This window comes from Glandiceps talaboti, chromosome 2 (assembly GCF_964340395.1).
Source record: "Glandiceps talaboti chromosome 2, keGlaTala1.1, whole genome shotgun sequence".
In the NCBI taxonomy this organism is placed as follows: domain Eukaryota; kingdom Metazoa; phylum Hemichordata; class Enteropneusta; family Spengelidae; genus Glandiceps; species Glandiceps talaboti.
This window is the reverse complement of record NC_135550.1, coordinates 30,879,285-30,899,203: the sequence shown is the minus strand read 5'-3', so window position 1 is coordinate 30,899,203 and position 19,919 is coordinate 30,879,285. Positions and strand designations below refer to the sequence as shown.

General features: G+C 36.5%; 1 protein-coding gene across 2 annotated transcripts; it reads right to left on the bottom strand.

Annotated features, from left to right (window-relative positions):
- Positions 1-7,678: 7,678 nt before the first annotated feature.
- Positions 7,679-12,955, bottom strand: LOC144453503 (uncharacterized). Of its 2 annotated transcripts, none has more exons than XM_078144816.1 (4): positions 12,856-12,955; positions 10,369-10,617; positions 9,461-9,568; positions 7,679-8,868 (listed from the first exon to the last, which is right to left on the bottom strand). In XM_078144816.1, exons 1-4 carry the CDS (start codon positions 12,889-12,891, stop codon positions 8,563-8,565), a joined length of 699 nt encoding a protein of 232 aa, XP_078000942.1. In that variant the 5' UTR covers positions 12,892-12,955; the 3' UTR covers positions 7,679-8,562. The 2 variants fall into 2 exon arrangements, with proteins under 2 accessions (XP_078000942.1, XP_078000943.1); XM_078144817.1 differs by lacking the exon at positions 12,856-12,955 and adding an exon at positions 11,484-11,627.
- Positions 12,956-19,919: the final 6,964 nt, after the last annotated feature.

The following is a 19,919-nucleotide window of genomic DNA, read 5'->3' as shown; positions in this document are numbered from 1 at the left end:
TTAATATTATCTTTCTTAATTTAATGTTTATATGTTAAAAGTGTATGAACATTCAACGTAGCTATTTATCGCAAGTGGTACGGTAAATTTCGTGTCGTTAAACTTCTCATAGTTTGTGATTACGATAAACAACTCACCTTCATACAGTTATGTATTGTTAACCAGCCGTCAGGTATACCAAATTGGACATAATTGTGTGAAGTGCTGGCCAACCTACCATGGACATTATATGCATGACTAGATCATATTACAGATACTATAGGGAACGCTAAAATGTGAATAGGCAAACCGGCATACCCACGTTTCCGCTGTGAATATACGGTATGTTTCCAAAATTGACGTAATAGCGATATAGAATTGTTCCTGCCGTACTGGGTGTGTAGACTGGTAGAATTTCATGTGCCATGCCGACTTCTGACTGACCATAAATTTACGGACCGGATGATATTATCGACTGCTGTTCTACTAAACTCCACACAAGAGGGAAAAGCAAACATTCTTGCCTCTGCCATATATACACATTGCATTTGCATTGTCCATGATTTTAAATTAAGGCAAGCCAATGACATTAAACACGAAATTGTCACTATTGCCGAGTGGATGATAATCGCCTTATTGTATAAGTCCCCCGTTTCTAATTGAATCTCAAAGGATCTTCACTGAGATACACATAAAACAGAAAAAACGGATACGGATTTCCCGCCCATACTTGACAAGATATGCCGTGAGCTGTGGGCATTTACTACAACTGTTGATCCTTTTATACTGACTGTGGGCTGATACCATTGATCTACGTCACGTTTATGATCACGGAGCATAATTATCAATCGTACGTTTCAAAAATGTAAGGCCTAAGAAAAAGTTTGTTCCGGTTACTTGACCCCACCTAGTTTTTCACGCCGACCCTCAACTTTTTGCGTATTCAAAATAAAATCGTAAAAATTATCAAGTCTCGCAAGAAATAGTGGATGCGGAAACTGACCTCAGCTTAAAAAGACAATATGAAACTGTTCTTTCAATCTGTAATGGATGTACATCTGATGAGAAGATACCAACAACACAGAGACCATATGGAAAACAACGGAAAAGATAACTACCTGAATTAGACACTCACATATGAAAACAAATATATATATATATATATATATATATATATATATATATATATATATATATATATATATATATATATATATATATATATATATATATATATATATATATATATATATATAATAAATAATCTACACACCCCACTTATTCTATTTAAAAAATGTCAGGCCTACAGGTAATTCACGATTGACATTTTTGAAAGCCGAAAAAGCTGACGAAATACTTGAATTTAGTTGCAAGATTGGCATTTTTACACGACTGAACACATAAAATGTCGATGTCGGCTTTCAAATATTTCAATCGTTCTGATCGATTACATTTTTAGTAAGCACGATTGATATTTTTTTTCTATCGTGCAAATAATTAATTTCAATCATGCGTGCATGAAATTCAAAAATGTAATATCATTTACTTCTGTCCATGGATTGATTTCTCGGTAACGTTTTTCATGTGTGTTGTGTTGTGTTGTGTTGTGTTGTGTTGTGTTGTGTTGTGTTGTGTTGTGTTGTGTTGTGTTGTGTTGCTTGCCTGGTGTTATTCTGTGACTTTAGTCCCGACTCTAGCTAGAAGTGGGAAAATAAAAACACCCACCAATGTAACTAGCGAATTGGCAATCTATTCAAACATACTAGCTACTGAATATTCTATATCCAGGAGGAGTCTGTTATAAATAGCGAGTGTTGAGTATTTACTAAGTATGTATGTATGTATGTATGTATGTATGTATGTATGTATGTATGTATGTATGTATGTATGTATGTATGTATGTATGTATGTATGTATGTATGTATGTATGTATGTACGTACGTATGTACGTATGAATGTATGACTGTATGTATGTACGTATGTATGTATGACTGTATGTATGTATGTATGTATGTATGACTGTATGTATGTATGTATGTATGTATGTATGTATGTATGTATGTATGTATGTATGTATGTATGTATGTATGACTGTATGTATGTATGTATGTATGTATGTATGTATGTATGACTGTATGTATGTATGTATGTATGTATGTATGACTGTATGTATGTATGTATGTATGTATGTATGACTATATGTATGTATGTATGTATGTATGTATGTATGTATGTATGTATGTATGTATGTATGTATGTATGTATGTATGTATGTATGTATGTATGTATGTATGTATGTATGTATGTATGTATGTATGTATGTGTTTGATAAGTGCCTTCCACGTTACTTTAAGATAAGATAATAATGGTTTGCTTTCTATATAATCGTGTAACTATTCAACCTATACACCGTATCACCTTTATCGTAGAGGGCGCTAGGGCGACAACAAGTGCGCAAGCACGAGTGTGAGGCTGTGTCAAGTATGTATGACCCTGAGGAGTAACCAACTCACTTAAATGTGACAATTGTTAAATTGGTTCAGTGTGTCTACTGCCGATGAGAATTCACATCTCAATGGACAACTAGTGTTATCAAAGTAACAATATTTATCTCCTAACTGAATTGCGGGGACTGTTTGCAGTATTGAAACTCTGGACTTTCCTGCAGGTGGATACACATATCATGAAAGTCGACCTTTCTTCACACCAATGGTAAGTGTCAGGTCTTTGCTAATCTGCCAGATACGAACTCTAGTACGAGTACATATTATTATGGACATGTTGTCAGATATGACATTAAACTTGAAATGATTTAAGGTGAATAATACACACATTCCATCACTTTGTGGTACTATTTAGAATAAAAATAGTTATATATTCCTGTGCCGTCTACGCTATTTCTAGCGTCTTTTCGGTCATGCAAAAACTCCATGACCACCCTCTATTCTCCCATGTCCATTTTCCCCAAGCGATATAATGAACAAAAGTGTAGTATAAATCAACGTCTTTCTTTTTATTTTTAAATCTCAGTCGTTTTATTGTTTCGGTTTTCGGAACTGCAATCTGCAGGTATTGCACATACACAAACAGAAGTTTTGATTTCTTTTTTACAGGAAATGCGGAACCAGCTCCGGTGCGATTGATACTTTTACCAATGGTAAAAATTTACTAGCGCACAACCGACACAAAAACTAGCGCCTGAGACATCAGTCTTTCAGAATGCATTAAACGCGCATGCGCAATGTAAACTAAACACGCCGGAGCAATGACTGATTAAACAAGAACGACAATAATAAAGAACCAGATTTAAAATGAATGCCTCTCGTAAGGGAATCACTAATTATGCAAATTAAACTTTAAAAACTGTGGTAACAGGCTGTTTTGGACAAGCGTGCTTTCTTAGGTTAATGTATGTGCCAAATTATACGGAATTTTAAGAGTGCATTATACTGCTTATATTATACACAGTCGACAGTCGTTCGGGCGTTTTTTCCCACGTTTTATCTAAACTTAAGTCGTCGCCGCGCTCCGATCCGGCGCGACACTACTATAATTGCATACTGAAATCGAGGGCCGACGGCCCGAGAGATCGAGGGCCGAAGGCCCGAGCTTCGGCCCTCGATATCAGTATGCGATTATAGTAGTATTGCGCCGGATCGAAGCGCGATAACGACTCAAGTTAAGTTTAGATAAAACGTAGGAAAAAAAGGCGCGAGCGACTGTCGACTGTCTACTTATATTACTGAATATCGTTCATTATTCAAAATACTCATTAAAGGTAAAAGTTGTAGCAACAAACTTCATAGGACAGGTGCGTATTATTGTGGTTGATATACATGTATGTATCATATTATACGAAATTTGAAGCTTGCATTTCCCAGATGCAGCCTAGTTACCTAATCATTAATTATGCACATTTCTCATTAAAAATGTTAAGCTATATCAACAAATTCTATAGGACATATCCGCTTTGTTATGGTTAATGCATGTACTAAATGATATTGAAATTCAAGTATGCATTCTTATGATATATCCTAATTACCAAAAATCATTAATCATGCAAATTAGTTATTAACACTGTAAGGTACATCAACAAACTTTATAGGGCGTATAAACTTTGCTGTGTTTAATGTATGTAGTAAATTATATTGAAATTGAAGTATGCAGTCTTAAGATATAGCCTAATTACCGAAAATAATTAATTATGCAAATTATTCACTAAATCTTCAAGCGAAATCAATAACATTTATAGGAGATATGCACCCTGTTATGTTTAATGTGTGTACTGAATGGTATTGAAATTGAAGTATGCAGTCGTAAGATATAACCTAATTACCAAGAATCATTAATTATGCAAATTATTCATTAACACTGAAAGGTACATCAACAAGCTTTACAGGACATATGCGATTCTTATGGTCAGTGTATCATGTACTGAATTATATTGAAATCGAAAGTATGTATTCTTAAGATATGGCCTAATTACCGAAAATCATTAATTATGTAAATTATTCATTAACACTGTAAGGTACATTAACAAATTTTATAGGACATATGCGTTTTCTTATATGTACTAAATTATATTGACATTGAAGAATGCTTTCTTAAGATATAGCCTAATGTTACCAAAACTAATTAGTTATGCAAATTATTCATTAACGCTGTAAGGTACATCAACAAATTTTATAGGACAAATGTATGTTGTTATGTTTAACGAATATACTAAATTTTATTGAAATTGAAGTGTGCAGTCTTAAGATATTGCTTAATTAGTTGATTTCATTTATATGCAAATTTCCCTAATTAACATGAACAGATCTCGCTCAAAAACTAATCAGGTCTAGCCATAACCGGTACCCCAAACATTATATGTACCAAATTTCATTATAATTGAACCAGCCGTTTTTAAGAAAATAATGACAGACATACATACATACATACATACATACATACATACATACATACATACATACATACATACATACATACATACATACATACATACATACATACATACATACATACATACATACATACATACATACATACATATAGACAGACAGATAGACAGACAGACAGACAGACAGACAGACAGACAGACAGACAGACAGACAGACAGACAGACAGACAGACAGACAGACAGACATCCCCCTTTTAATACCTCCGTATCCGTACGGGGGGTAAATATGAATAAAGGAAAACGGAAAACAATCCTTAAGTTTTCACGACCGTTTATTTATTTGACAGTTGTGACGACCAATCTATCACTGCAACTCTAGTCCTAACGATGGCTGTATCACCAAGAGAAACTAATCCCGGGCCGTGTAATATCGAAACATACAACCTAAGTCGTCTTACAGAAATGCGGTATACCAGAAATAATCAACCGTCGTTAGAAAATCCCACACCGATCAGTACCAACCAGTCGACTTCAGTAAGTACTTGGTATAATTTAAGCCACGTGGTTTCCAGTTTGATGTGATAATATCTATCATTGTGTGCGGTCAATCACAACTTTAAGGGGAACAAAGACGAGGCTCATTTTATCTTAGCTGCATTTCTTTATGGGGCTCACCAAAAGTGATGTTCATCAACACAGCTTCTCTGAAATAACTTGGCAAACCTGGTTAAGAAGAGGTCTGCTGTATACAAAGTCCTGGGAAACCTGGTTAAGAAGAGGTCTGCTGTATACAAAGTCCTGGGAAACAAACACAACTATGAGCTACTAATGTCGTTATGATAATATTACCAAAACCAATGCTAACCTTTAAAGAGATTAGCAGTTCCTGGCTCTGTACGTTTCACAGAATGCCCCCCCCCCCCCAGTGTACAGAAGACATTTTCTAAACAAGATTTGCCATTTCTAGAGAGGCCGGGCCGCACGATGCACTGGAGTGGGTGATACATTTGTAATTACTTTTCTTGGTCCACACAGGATTACAAATATTCGTATTTGAGTACACGATCGGGGTAGAGATGAAATGGGGAAAATATTCTCCTAAGAAGTATGTTTGTTTATTATGGAAAGACTATGGAAAACGTTTTGACCAGGATAACAATTATTTTATAACAGTTTAGGGATTGAGAGTTACATGAGTGTATAAATACACTATGTATTCGAATTAATAACTAATGTTGTGGTTTTGACCATATACTTTTATACTTTTGCACAGGAATCGATGGCAGATCCCATGGCGGCTGAAATACCTTCAGGAGGTGAAAGAACGATGGCTTTATCACCTGAAGATGTACCTTCTATGCAAGCACAGTCCGTCGATATAATTACTGACACAGACTTGTGACCTACCGAATATACTGTACAGAGTACACTTTGAACTTAACGATCTATGTACAAGTTGTATATTCTAGTGTCAAGCACATCAAGAAATAACAAGTTACAATACCCCCGTCCCCCATAATCAGGGCTATTCACTGTTAGTCTGTCCGTGATTAGATAGGTACTATTTGCTGATATTGGTGGAATTCCGGGGATAGAAACAATACTAACAGTTTGCTAAACAGCACTTTGCATAGAAGAATGAATCGCCACACGTTTTGAGGCAACCCTTGAATGATGAAAAACGACAATTGTTACTGAATTATTAAAAGAAGAATATCTTGTAGTTATCAAATATTATCGCAAAATTATTCAACATGAGATTCTAAACATCATTAGTGCAGAAACAACATGTACCATAGAGCGCCACCAACCTTACGATTTCACTCGATTCATTCTTGTTTGAAGTACTAGTGCTCCTTGTGCAGATAATGACCCGGATTTACGGCTCTCGAAATCAACACAGCACAGCCGATGCTATCGAAAGAAGTCAGCCACAATATGATTGGCAACGTGTCTGGGATCGCATGTCAAAACATAAAAAAAAATAAACTGGTGATCACGTTTTAATATTTATTAAAACTAATATTACTAAGAGAAAATATGTTTAAATAGTTGGGGTGGGGATGGGGGTTCAGTAACGGAAAATATGAGAGGTTATCAGAGAAACAGTTATAGCAAATAAGCAACCGTCAACACAGCTTTTTCTTTCGTTTTTAAAGAATTTGTAAATCGTACAAAACTTTGGTGGCGCTCTGTATATCTACTGCAGCCACATCGATCGTCGAGGACTTGCAATGGCCACATTAAGGCCAATTTGTAATCAGAGGGTACTTGTGGATTTTCTTGTTATTTCTAGATTATTGACTTTTGTTATTTTCTCCATCAAGTGGACTTTGAATTTTGTCATTTCATTGAATGACATCGAAAGAGATAGATCAGTAGTGTATTGTTGGATATACAAGATTTTACTACATCCTATTACCATTCATCCCGGCACTCATCCCCTTCACACTCCATTAAATTATCAAACAAACCAAAAAATACAGCATATCTTCTTCCCATCTCTCTATCTCTGTCTCTGTCTCTATCTCTGTCCCCCCCTCTCTGTCTGTCTGTCTGTCTGTCTGTCTGTCTGTCTGTCTGTCTGTCTGTCTGTCTGTCTGTCTGTCTGTCTGTCTCTCTCTCTCTCTCTCTCTCTCTCTCTCTCTCTCTCTCTCTCTCTCTCTCTCTCTCTCTCTCTCTCTCTCTCTCTCCTCTCAATCTCTCTGCCATGAACACAAACCTTTAAGCTAGAATATATACTGTTTTTATTATCCAAATATATAATTGTAGGAATATATGAAATGTTCCTGTCTCTGTAATACATAAATATAAATGAAAGAAACAAATGATGCAACAAAGGGTTAACAGTTGTGTGATGTAACAATGTAACAATCTACAGTAGCAATGATTTTGTGTCAATAAGACAATTTGTAACATTTCACACAAAACAGCATACATCGACGTCATTATGGTAACCTTTAACCTGGTGTGAATAGTTTGAACCGGAAACTGTTAACATTCAAGAATGAAACTTGCCTATGATAAACAGAGTACACATTCAAATAAACATTCTGATGATATAATAGATAAATGATTACAAAACATTTTTTTTTACTTTTTGTCAAATTATTAGATAAAAAAAAATATAATTGTACAAAAGATTTAGTGACTCACTAAACATGATTAAGTTATGTACAAAAATCATGAAAATAAAAGATGAAATATAACGTAGAGTTGTAACGGCCATAGTTTACGAACAATACATGATGTAATAACATGGCCAAACATTTTTCAAAAATGAGGTCAACTATAAGTGTTTATTTTGTGTTTCTCTCAACGTTTCCTCCTAATTGGGAAATCTCCAACTTCAAAACACTGAACTATATGTATCCTGAAAGCCACTGAAATATCAAATTGAAATATAAACAATAAGAGAACGACGACTACTGTAACCAAACACAGGCATCCTGAATTTCCCATTCAATTCGTCTTGACCTTGAGTGACTGCGACTGACACACTTGTTGAAAATGTAGTTATGACAAATATGGAAAAGAGCTTTTATTTCCAATTCTCTCATCTGACCTGTGTTTGAACAAACTACTTAGGTACCATTATCATGGATGTGCAGCCAAAACATTTCAGCGTTCCTCTCCCGTCAGCCTTGAATGTTGTTAAAACAAACTTTACGAAGTTTCTGAGTTTAACATATGATATTTGTTGAAGGCCAATCAATGATTGACAATTCGCCAGTGTATGTAGAAATCGGTGAAAAGGCAGTGTCCCCTCGTACAATCGAATCCATAGTGTTGATCATAATGTCTGTGGGAGTTGTAGGTTCGGAGATGATATCAGCAGTGGCAGTGTATTGTTCTGGAGAATGGACCAAACATGTACGATTTTCCGCCATGTGTGACTGTAAAACCTCTGACAACTGTGCCTTCTCAGCTTCAAGTTGCTTCACCTTTACATGTAATCTGACATTGGCCTCTTCTAGGCATTTTACCTCCTACGCATTCAAGAGGGAATAAAATCACTGAATTAAAAGTAAAATCCGGAATCCGAACATTACAATGATTAAGCTTTACCATACATTGAGCGAGTGAGCGGTCGGTGGGTGAGTGAGTGAGTGAGTGAGTGAGTGAGTGAGTGAGTGAGTGAGTGAGTGAGTGAGTGAGTGAGTGAGTGAGTGAGTGGGTGGGTGAGTGAGTGAGTGAGTGAGTGAGTGAGTGAGTGAGTGAGTGAGTGAGTGAGTGAGTGAGTGAGTGAGTGAGTGAGTGAGTGAGTGAGTGGGTGGGTGGGTGAGGCAGGGGGTAGAAAGGGACGCTTAGTACAAAGATCTACAGAGGGAGACAGAGAGATAGACAGCGACACATTACATATCTAGAGACTGGGGGAGGAGAGAGAGAGAGAGAGAGAGAGAGAGAGAGAGAGAGAGAGAGAGAGAGAGAGGGAAAGGGAGAGGGAGAGGGGAGAGAGAGAGGGAGAGAGAGAGAGAGAGAGAGAGAGAGAGAGAGAGAGAGAGAGAGAGAGAGAGAGGGGGGGGGGAGGGAGGGAGGGAGGAGATTTTGAGAAAAATATAAACAATACAATCTCATTACCTGCGCCAAAATAGTAAGCCTGCTCTGTGTCTTTTTTCGGCACTTGGCCGCTGCGATTCTATTTCTCTCTCGTCGAATGCGGCGTCGCTCCAAATCTTCGGAAGTGAGCTGGTTTATAGACGTAAGACGTTAGTAAGTTTTGATGAAATGTCAATACGTAGTGAATGAATATAACTCAACTTCTTATGTAACTTATATCTATTTTTCAAATTGTTGTCAACGTTAATTGTTGTTGTTGATGGACCAGGACTGTTTAAGTCCAAGTCCAAGCTCTACAAAGCAGTCAGTAATTGGCCAATGTAACTAACCTGAAAATGCCGCTACTACTAGAAATACACCTAAATATAAGTTATAACAATTCGTCACCAATATCTGATATACTGTCTAAACAGACGTTGGGGTCAACAAGGAGAGTTGATTTTTTTACACTTTAACTGACTTGTCTTTCTCTCTATAACATACTGTAACAATGTATATGTTAATGTTTTCTTGTATATGTAAAATATTACGTGTTTTAAGTTCAGAGTTCAGAAAATTGTTCTCATATATAAAACATATTTAAAAATAAGAAATATTTAAATTTTAAATTAACGAACGAACGTGAGTGTAGGATGTTTTGGTTTTCAATTCAATTCAATTCAATTCAATACAATCTGAACAGTTTAATGAATTTGTAAGTATAAGTGATGAAGTCCCAAGTGAATGCATTTGCGTGTTATATTTAGGGGCGAAAGTGCTTTAATTTTTATGGAAATAATTATAAGAACTGATTCAAAATCATCTTTTTCGGGAAGGGAAATGAGAAATGCCGTCAAAGGTGAAGCCTACAACGGTCACATGCATAGTCATAGCGATACTATACAAGAGTTTTTCCTTACATGGATTCGTATAATTAAAATCTTACTTACTTCATCGGGTTTTCTGCAATAGTTTTCCACTTTCAAATCATCAAGTCCTTTGGCTCTTCGTTTAGCCTGGATGGTGAATTTAAGCCCCTCTTTTATCAACATTGGCATAATTTCGTTCTGTATTGTAGAATCTCGTTGATAGCGATCATCGTCAAACTGCACTTCGTTTGAATTATTACCCTTGACGAACGTCATGTGTTCACATTGTAGTTCGTCCATTACTTCCATGTATACGTGGCCAAATTCTTCCTGTAGCATAAAATAAAAAGATTTGCTTTAAAAAATAGTTTTGAAATAAAATTTGAAGTTTATAAACAACAGATATATGGGTGAGTTTCGGTCACAACAACAAGCGAGGACTGTCACGGCGTGACGAAATGGAGTCATGGCTTTGTTAGTGCATGGTACAGTTAAAGCATTGGAGTTCGAGCACATGGACACATTTTCCAATAATTCCTCACAACGTTTGTTGCTTTTAATCAAACTAGAGCGCTAAATATCCTGACGTAAGCATTTTCTCAAATGTGACCTTGTTCCAACGAGTGTGTTTTTTTTTACATGGGCATCGAACAAAGCTCGTTGTGGGTCCTAATAACGCCAGAAACTATACTGTCATATTTCATCCAAGAAACAAATAATTATGACGAGATCTTGTCTGAAAAATGAACGAGGTTTATAATTGTGTAAGGATGCAAACCTGATTCAGCAATTTTTGATATGGGGATTTCCCTGGATCTCAACAACAGGGTGTACGTCGTACTGGCATAGTCACTACAATGCATGCAGTACCCTGATACGGCAGTCATATACAGAAGTCTAAATAATGCTTCATCAACAAAACGAAAGTCAATATATCGCGATGCTTACTTTTGAGAAAAATTCTAATTATTGCAGAACAAAATATCGCCGAATGAATATTAGAGTGACATGAAAGACCGGTTAACCATGTTTACAGCGATAGCAACACTACGGGTATCATGCCATCACCGAGTCAGTCATCCAAAGTAGATATCGCTGTAATTTGATCCACAAAGTTGCATCCAATGTTAAAAATAACTTCCCAACCAATTATTGATCCTCCTCACCACTAAATGATACAATATTAGTTTTCTTACCCGATGTTTAAAGGTCCGGAGGCGCGAGACAGTATTTCACGTGCTAAAGTTGCTGTCGACTCAAAAACAGGTCTGTACTTGTTTAGCGCATGCGCATTGTTGATGTACACATGCTGAGTTAAATCGCACGAAATGTTTTCCTTATAACAATGTATTCTATGAACATACGTCACATAGAAACACGTGTCATGGTTTTAATACTGTAATTGTGACACATTGCCTTTTCTTCTGACACAGTTTATGAGGATATGAATATGACATGCGTCACACGTTATCGTTAGTAGTAAACATGGGATATATATAAGCCTACCTGTGGTATAGTTTATTAATTTGTATTCTTCCCACTCAGTATAATTCTGCACAAATTTAAGACATTTATTTTTTCATCACAGTATGAAATCCAATGTAGGCTAACTTGAAGTACATTACTTCAGTAAAAAATGACAAATGTATGTTTTAAAGTTGGCTTGATAGAGGGCGCACAATCCAGTCTACTGTTGATTGGACGTCGAGGCTACTGGATGTGACCTACAACTAAGCGTGACTTTTAAACGGCACATACTGACAACAGCAGTAGATTAAATATAATGTATTTTTCTGCAGGGTTATGGACTAACATGATGTGACATTAAATATTTGTCTTGTTTTTATTTTCTAAAATTATTGATTTTGTTATGATATAGGATTATCTTTTATTTTTAGAGGCGATTCATAGCAGTCCAGTGATGATTTGACTCCATATAAAGGTCCAAATAGTACAACACGCCAACTACATATGTCTATATGTCATTACAAGTGATGCAATGCCCACTTATTGTATGTCTAGCAGTTGTTAACGTGTTTCCTTTTTCGGGTGGGTTAAAATTCGTCGTGTCTGCCTCAGTCCCTTGTGTGACAATGATACAGATAATACCGATCTCTCTCTCTCTCTCTCTCTCTCTCTCTCTCTCTCTCTCTCTCTCTCTCTCTCTCTCTCTCTCTCTCTCTCTCTCTCTCTCTCTCTCTCTCTCTCTCTCTCTCTCCTACTGTAAATATTCAAGTAAATATATAAAATATCAACTCAGTTAACCAACTAAAAGACTAAACATGAGATAATCTTAGACGTTTTCAAACTTGGTGCGAAGTAGTTCGTTCATATAATGAAAATGAATATTACTCTTTGACGACGGCGATAACATACATATATACCAAACTGGAAATAATTTATAAAAAAGAAAATAATAAATCACTGTGTTCATTGCAGTAAAAATCAAATCAAGTATATCTTATAATAGATATTCTGCCGACAATACACACTTTAAAAAAAATAATTCGGTTTGATATGTGAATACGTTTATTTCCTTAAAATCGAAAAAATGTTGGTTTTACTTACCTCTAGTTTATGACAGTGTGATTCGAAGAGAAACATCGTGTTCCAGAAATTTAAAATACCCCTTCAATGATTATGTCTGCAACAGCGTATACAGTAGTGACGTGGTTGATAACGTTAACGGTTTGATGTCTAAGAGGGGAGACACCGTAGTTTTATTCAGTTGAATGAACTCCATTTAGAACTAGTTATTCTAGTCGACAATGGGGAAATCAATAGTTGAATCATTCATGGCCGGATGACATTGTCTCTCGTCTACTACTCTATGGTCTTCATCTTTATAGGGTCATGTCATTGAAAAACGACTGGTCGTCTGTTAGAAATCTAAGCCGACAATCATTCTCTCAAAAAATACACCTGTTGTCGATTTCAATCACAGATACTCATCTAATTGAAGTGAAGCGATTAATGTATTGACTGCTAAAGATTTCATCAACCATATGCTTACACTAGCTAGACAGTCGAATTGTTCGAAACGTATGGCCGGCCATTGTCCTGATTCCAAGATCGCACAGTTCACCTTGACATGTTTGTGACATTCATCCGCCTTGACCACATAATATTAACTGTTAGACCATGTGGCTCGTGACCGCAGAGTTCAAGTTCACATAAAGAGAGGTACACCCACGTGTTACAGTCGCTCTGTTTACCTTAAAACACACAGAAGCATATTGTATACTACACAGACCATGTTAATTTACGGTGTTTTGACCTTTTTACCTCAGTTCATCAACTGTATTGAAAACTTGTATTGGTCTGAGACTTAATTTATCCAAAGGACAATGGTCCGGTCTCCCCACTGTCTATGATTTAGCTAGGTCTCTGTTTTGCGTGAAGTAAGCACCATGAGTAGACATGTAATATCTGGCGTCCCTGTACACACTATATGACTAAATAAAAAGGCTATAGTAGTTGTTACAGCAGAGCGATTACCTCTTTGTTTTCCCTTCGACATCGAATTACCAAAACGACTTTTGATCAAATCTTGTGTTATGGCTGAGATAAAAAGTGAACATCGTAATTGTAATATCGAAGTTTAAACTTCACAGTTTACTTTCCTTATCAGTGATTTTTATCAGACTTTTATTAACTGTAAATTATTACATGTATTCATGACAGAATGTACGTTTGTTGCTAAAAATCTATCAACGAAATTTCATTTTCATTTCTTTGGTAATTGGTTTCTTTCATTGTTGTAATTTTTACTGATTGTAATTGAACAATGACCGCCTTCTTTAATGGCAGTAAATAATAAATTGTTAAATCTTTAATAGTAGACATACTGGTTCGGTGAACGCATCGTCGCAAACCACGGCATGTTTTACAGCACCGTTATTTAGAACTGTCGCGGAAGAAATACAACTTGTAACAGCTCTGGTTTGCGAGAATGGGTGAACGGACATTTAACATACATTGGTCGGTGAACGGACATTTATCATACATTGGTGGGAGAACGGACATTTAACATACATTTTGTATTGCTACCTGTAGTTTCTGAATAACATTGCCTCTTAAATCGCAACATGATAGAAACACTATTGTAGTTGTCATTAGCTGAGAATTACCATCAATATAACGGTTTTTGTTTCATTTCCATATTATTATTGACATGTTGTGCCGCTAAAGTAGTTTTATGACTTATGCCATTGTTGTTCTGGCACGCTTAGACCACTGTAGTACGGATATTCTTGTTCACTGTGGTTGGATTTTGGACCGTGACCTTAGCTAGTCCGTGAGAAGTTATTTGGTAGAGTTCGGGTCATGTTTTCCTGGTTATTTTTGATAAGTTTGGTGAAATTTTTGTTTTTGTTCTGTAAGCTAATAGGTTGATAATCGGCGTAAGTTTAGGACGAAAAGTACTGATATTTGCTGATTTTGTCCCCGCTTTACCGTGTTCTCTGTACCATGAAACACGGCCTATCAAGATCTCATTCAACAAAGTTAGCATTTCACAGATATCCTACTCGAACGAACGAACTCTTCAAAATCAGACCCGCCGACTTTAATTAGCATAAAGGGAAAGTACCTCATTTAGTATTCTTATTACTCACATTATTCACGCATTATTGGAGTTAAATTTAGAAATGACCGTGTCATTGCATCACAGCGTTGCTATTTTTTTTATCGAGTGGCAACCAGCAGCTTATTCCAACTTCTTCCATCGAGTACGAAAATACTTATCATGATGGTACTTGCATCCCTACAATGTTATGAATAATATTTCTCTAGAATGTTAAAACGATATAAACCCCCCCCCCCCCTTCCCCGTCAACTCACGAAATATGTTGTCTTAGTATACGATTGCAAACCCTCTATCATGACATTGTGGTCACACCTACCAGGATTATATAACAGTACTTGTATTCTACAGTCTATCCCCGCGTTCATTGAAGCAATACTTCTAAATGGTGTGTTGATGTGTATTGCAAAGAAGACAAATGACAAGATTAACATATCATAAGTCTAATTTTTGAAGGTATAAGTTTGTGAGCCATCATCTCCCTTTGTTTTGTGTACTGGCTATGTTTATCGTGAGAACGAGGACAACACAACACAGCGTAGGCATGTTTCTCTCTGTTGTGTGACACATAGCATGTTTACCACCCTGCTTCATAGCAAATACTCAATTATCAATACCTAGTCTATCTCATGTCTATTTCAACAAAGATAACGTTTCCATATTGTGTGACCCCCTTTTGGCAATCTCACTGCTCTTTGTTTCCTTACAGACGGTGATGTACTAGTGTATAGCAGTGTGCCGCAGTCTGCACCAGTCGTATCATGAAGTATCTTTTCATCGATACCACTGTGCACGTATATGGTCTTGCAAGTATGACATAGTTAAAGTTAAAGTTGGCGCAGATTACATATTGAAATTACAAGTTGGTTATCGGATGATTGACAGCAAATCCCACATCACATGACCTAGTTGTTGGTTGTTTTGATGTTATCTATGACCATTGTATTGTTACCTTCTTAAAACCCAAAACCGTGCCAGGTTAGTGATCAATACAGCCACCACTGACATCATTTCTAAATTTAGGAAATTACGCACAAGATGGCCAGGTACCGTTATTACCATGTATGGCTATAAGTTTTAAACTTGGGTGCTTGAATAACTCTCATATTACCTACAGATACATAGATATGACAATGGAAAATCAACTTTTGCCAAGCTAATACAGACATAAACTAAAAACGTTATTTCAACATGTGGATAATTCTCGCAAACCAGAGCTGTTATTTCTTCCGCGACACAGAGAAATAACGAATATGGAGGTGCGTCTTGGGCGGTGCCGTAAAAGAGGCTGTGGTTTACGACGATGCATGGGGATGTAAGCTATTAATTGACATGATTACACTCACAGTAGGAATGCAAGATTTCCCCAGGTGATGACACATTCAACCTCGTTCACTGTTACAACATGTAACGTAGGGTGTTACTCTGATGTAACACTAAATCTTGACTACAGGGTGATTATATCCACAGAACCAAGGTATCCCTATCACTCATTTGTGTCACCTACCACATGCAACAAATTATAATTTTAAGTTGTATCTATCATAGTTAATAGTTTGCCTATAGCTTGTTTTTCCAAATTAATACAAGTTGTAATAAAGGGACGTTGGCAGATATCCAAACAAAAGTAAAGTAAATATACCTCCGCTGATTTATACAAACGATAACGTCGAATTTAGAGACTCGTCTCGACATGGAGACTATTTGATGGATAAAATACATTACAATTACGTGTAATTCAAAACCAATCTCACGTTCACCACACAAGATGTAATTGATTCAAATAGTGGTTCAGGGAACAATATATTCGTCGTGTGTATATCATGTACAGTGGGATAGAACGGTCATTTTGATCTGTTCGCAGCGCATATATGTGTTGTTGTTGTTGTTGTTGTTGTTGTTGTTGTTGTTGTTGTTGTTGTAGAGACAGCATAATAAACTACTATTTTCTTTAGGCAACAATCTTAGTAAACTGGAGGTAAACGTTATTTTTCAAACCGATTTACTTTCTAATTTCAATTCTTGAAAAAAATGAAAATAAACAAAGTTCGACCAATTTGACGTTTGTTTACGTGTTGTCTTTGAAGACCTAGCTTCACAGGCTGACTCTAGAAGAGTATTCAGCGGAGAGTTAGACACAATGGAAGTTGCAACATGAAAATGCTAAAGCGAAATAAAAAAATTGTCTCTTTCTGACAAAACTCCCTCAGAATATAGGATAGGTAGGTCGGGATTTTATTTTATTTTATTTTTTTGAAAAACATTACCCCTACCCAGAGACGAACTAAATGTCGGTCAGAATACCCCCTTTGTGTTAATTTGATGAAATATGTACAGACATCACGGGGGAAAGAAAACAGACATGTATGAAGATCAGGAAGGCAAAGAAGTTCTCGGGTTTTTTTTTAAAGTTAAAATCATTAAAGTCGGTGGTTTAAACTAGGGTAGGTCCGGTTATCGGAAACTCACCAGTTTTTTATTTGGATTTTTGAAGTCCTGAAATTGCGGAGACTTCAACGGCTATGAACAGGCGGCTGTAAGACTCGAACGAATCATGCAAATGGCTAAGCAAGCCTTTGTACATGTAACAGGATACTGCAATATACTGGGTTCGTGGTGTCTATGAACAACAGCGTGAAAGCTACGGCTAATACATGTAAGTTAAGAAACATGTAAGCCGTAGTCAACAGCTGTATTATTTTGCCAAATTATTCCTATAATGCCCATGTTAGGCTGTACTATACATGTAGTTCCTATACTGTATCATTACTAAGGAATCATTACGATTTACACCTCCATTCACCGAAGACGTGGTTTAGTTAGAGACCACGTTGGCATCCAGACTACATGTATAGCGACTCTCTCCATTTAGATGTGTCTACGTCTTTCCCAGAGAAAATGTTTGAACAACCACAATGACGTCAATCTTTTCTATATTATGCTAAAAGTCACTGTTGTGTAGGTGTGCAGTTTTCATTTGATTGCAAATATAACTCTCTGACAGAACCAACTTTCACAATGCTTCATAATATTAACATTTCACTCTGACATCAAATCCTGGAACAAAATACCTAACTGTAACTTTTTTTCGTGCATTCCCCCATCAAATCAATTAAAATATTATAGCGAAATTGGTAAATTCAATCCCTTGGAAGTTTAAACACCACGAGTAAAACACAAACCGGAAAGTGCAGGCTCTAAGACACTGGTAATAGCAGTGGATGATAGTTATGCTCAATCATTGCAAGTGTATAGCTAGGCTGAGAGTACTGCCAATTAAATGTCAAACGTTTATTTTCTTCGCCATTTTAAATAAAACCAATCCGGTTCCATATTGTCTGCACTTATCATTGAAGTTATCCATGCAAATCAATATTTATGTGGATGAGAAACGACTATATGTTCCTACCGATCAAACGATCATATATCATAATTTTATGAGAATAGACAAGTAGACACTTTATGAAACTGTGTATATGTGCATGTGTGTACTTCAATGGCCACAGAAAGGGATAACACATTCATTATTATATTCATCTTGAAATGGCGAAGAGGACCGAAAGAAAAATGGCGAATGGAGAAAGCAAAGGCAGAAGTCTGCCAGCTTGGAAGTGTGTCGTTAACATAAACTTACTAGTACATAATTAAATCTTTCACCGGTATCAAAATATTTAAGGCACTAAAAATATGGAAACTATTCCATCTGTTATGTCCGACAATTAACTTTCTTTCTTGTATATAAAACCGACAAAATGATTTATTGCTTGGTGAAAAATCCACATATTTCCCAACTACTAGTTTGCGTTACCAAACAATTTACGACTTATGAGCTATCAATTATGTAGTTATGTGTGTCATATCATAATACAGACATATTGACGAGCGAATAATGATCGTGGAAAGACATCACGATGAAGGGAAACCCGAGAAGAGAAACCGCGCCTACGAACTCCCAGGTAATGTATGGGAGTAGACAAGGTGCAACGAACCGCCGATAACTTCGATGCATGAAGCATTGTGTTTATGACACGTAATATGCATTCATTTCCGCGGGTTTTGAGGTGGATCGTTGCGATGATTCTACCTTGAGCAAGGGCGTATCCCCGTAGTCTCGTTACCACGTATTGAATCATCATGGATGGAGGTCAAGGGGTCAGCTGAATGTAATTGATGTGGTCAAGGTGAAAGTGACACAGTGTTAACATGTCGAGGCCACCTGTGTAATCTCGGAAACGAATAATTACAGCTCGATTTCACGCGACTTCCTGTCGGATATTGTCGACACCTGTATATTATATTATTATTTGTAGAATATGGTGCTCATATGAGTTTGCTCTTCAGTCTCTGGCCGGGGTGTACCTCTTATTTGCATGTGAGACTTTTGAATAACATATTTTACCTAGTGATGGATTCGATTGAAATTAATAAAATTTACATACAATCGAATGTTAATGAAACAAACACATACGAACTGATGACTAGTACACCAGTTTTGATGATACACTCACAATGCAGACAAGCAATGAGTAATTAATCTATTGACTTCCCACCACCCTGCTTGCTTTGTTGTCTAGATTGAATTGTCCTGTGCAGTACAGTCTGTGAGATTGTCATTGTAAATAAAACATTCAATCTAGCGTTTCAGTTATCACAAACTGTCTGTCACCTTAAATCAAACACACCAGGCACTTACAAGCAGGAGCCAAACGTCATATCTTGATGCCTCGTCTATTTCGACACAGATATTAACTGAAGTTAAAGACTACAGTAAGTAGATTTCATATTTCTATTTTGTCATAAAATTTCATTTGGTTCACCGATATTATCATTACTACATGTATGTCACCAGTCACTGTATGGGAATATACTGTAGTGAAACTATAGACGTTAGAGAGATGCTGAAACATATTACTTGCAAAAATTATTCGTGTGTTACTGTGCATGCCGATGCGGTATAATCCATGGTGATTTTACCGCTCTAAACTTTAGATTTTCAAAGTTCGTGATGTTGAGAAGAGGTTTAACTTATATTACTCAAACAGTGATT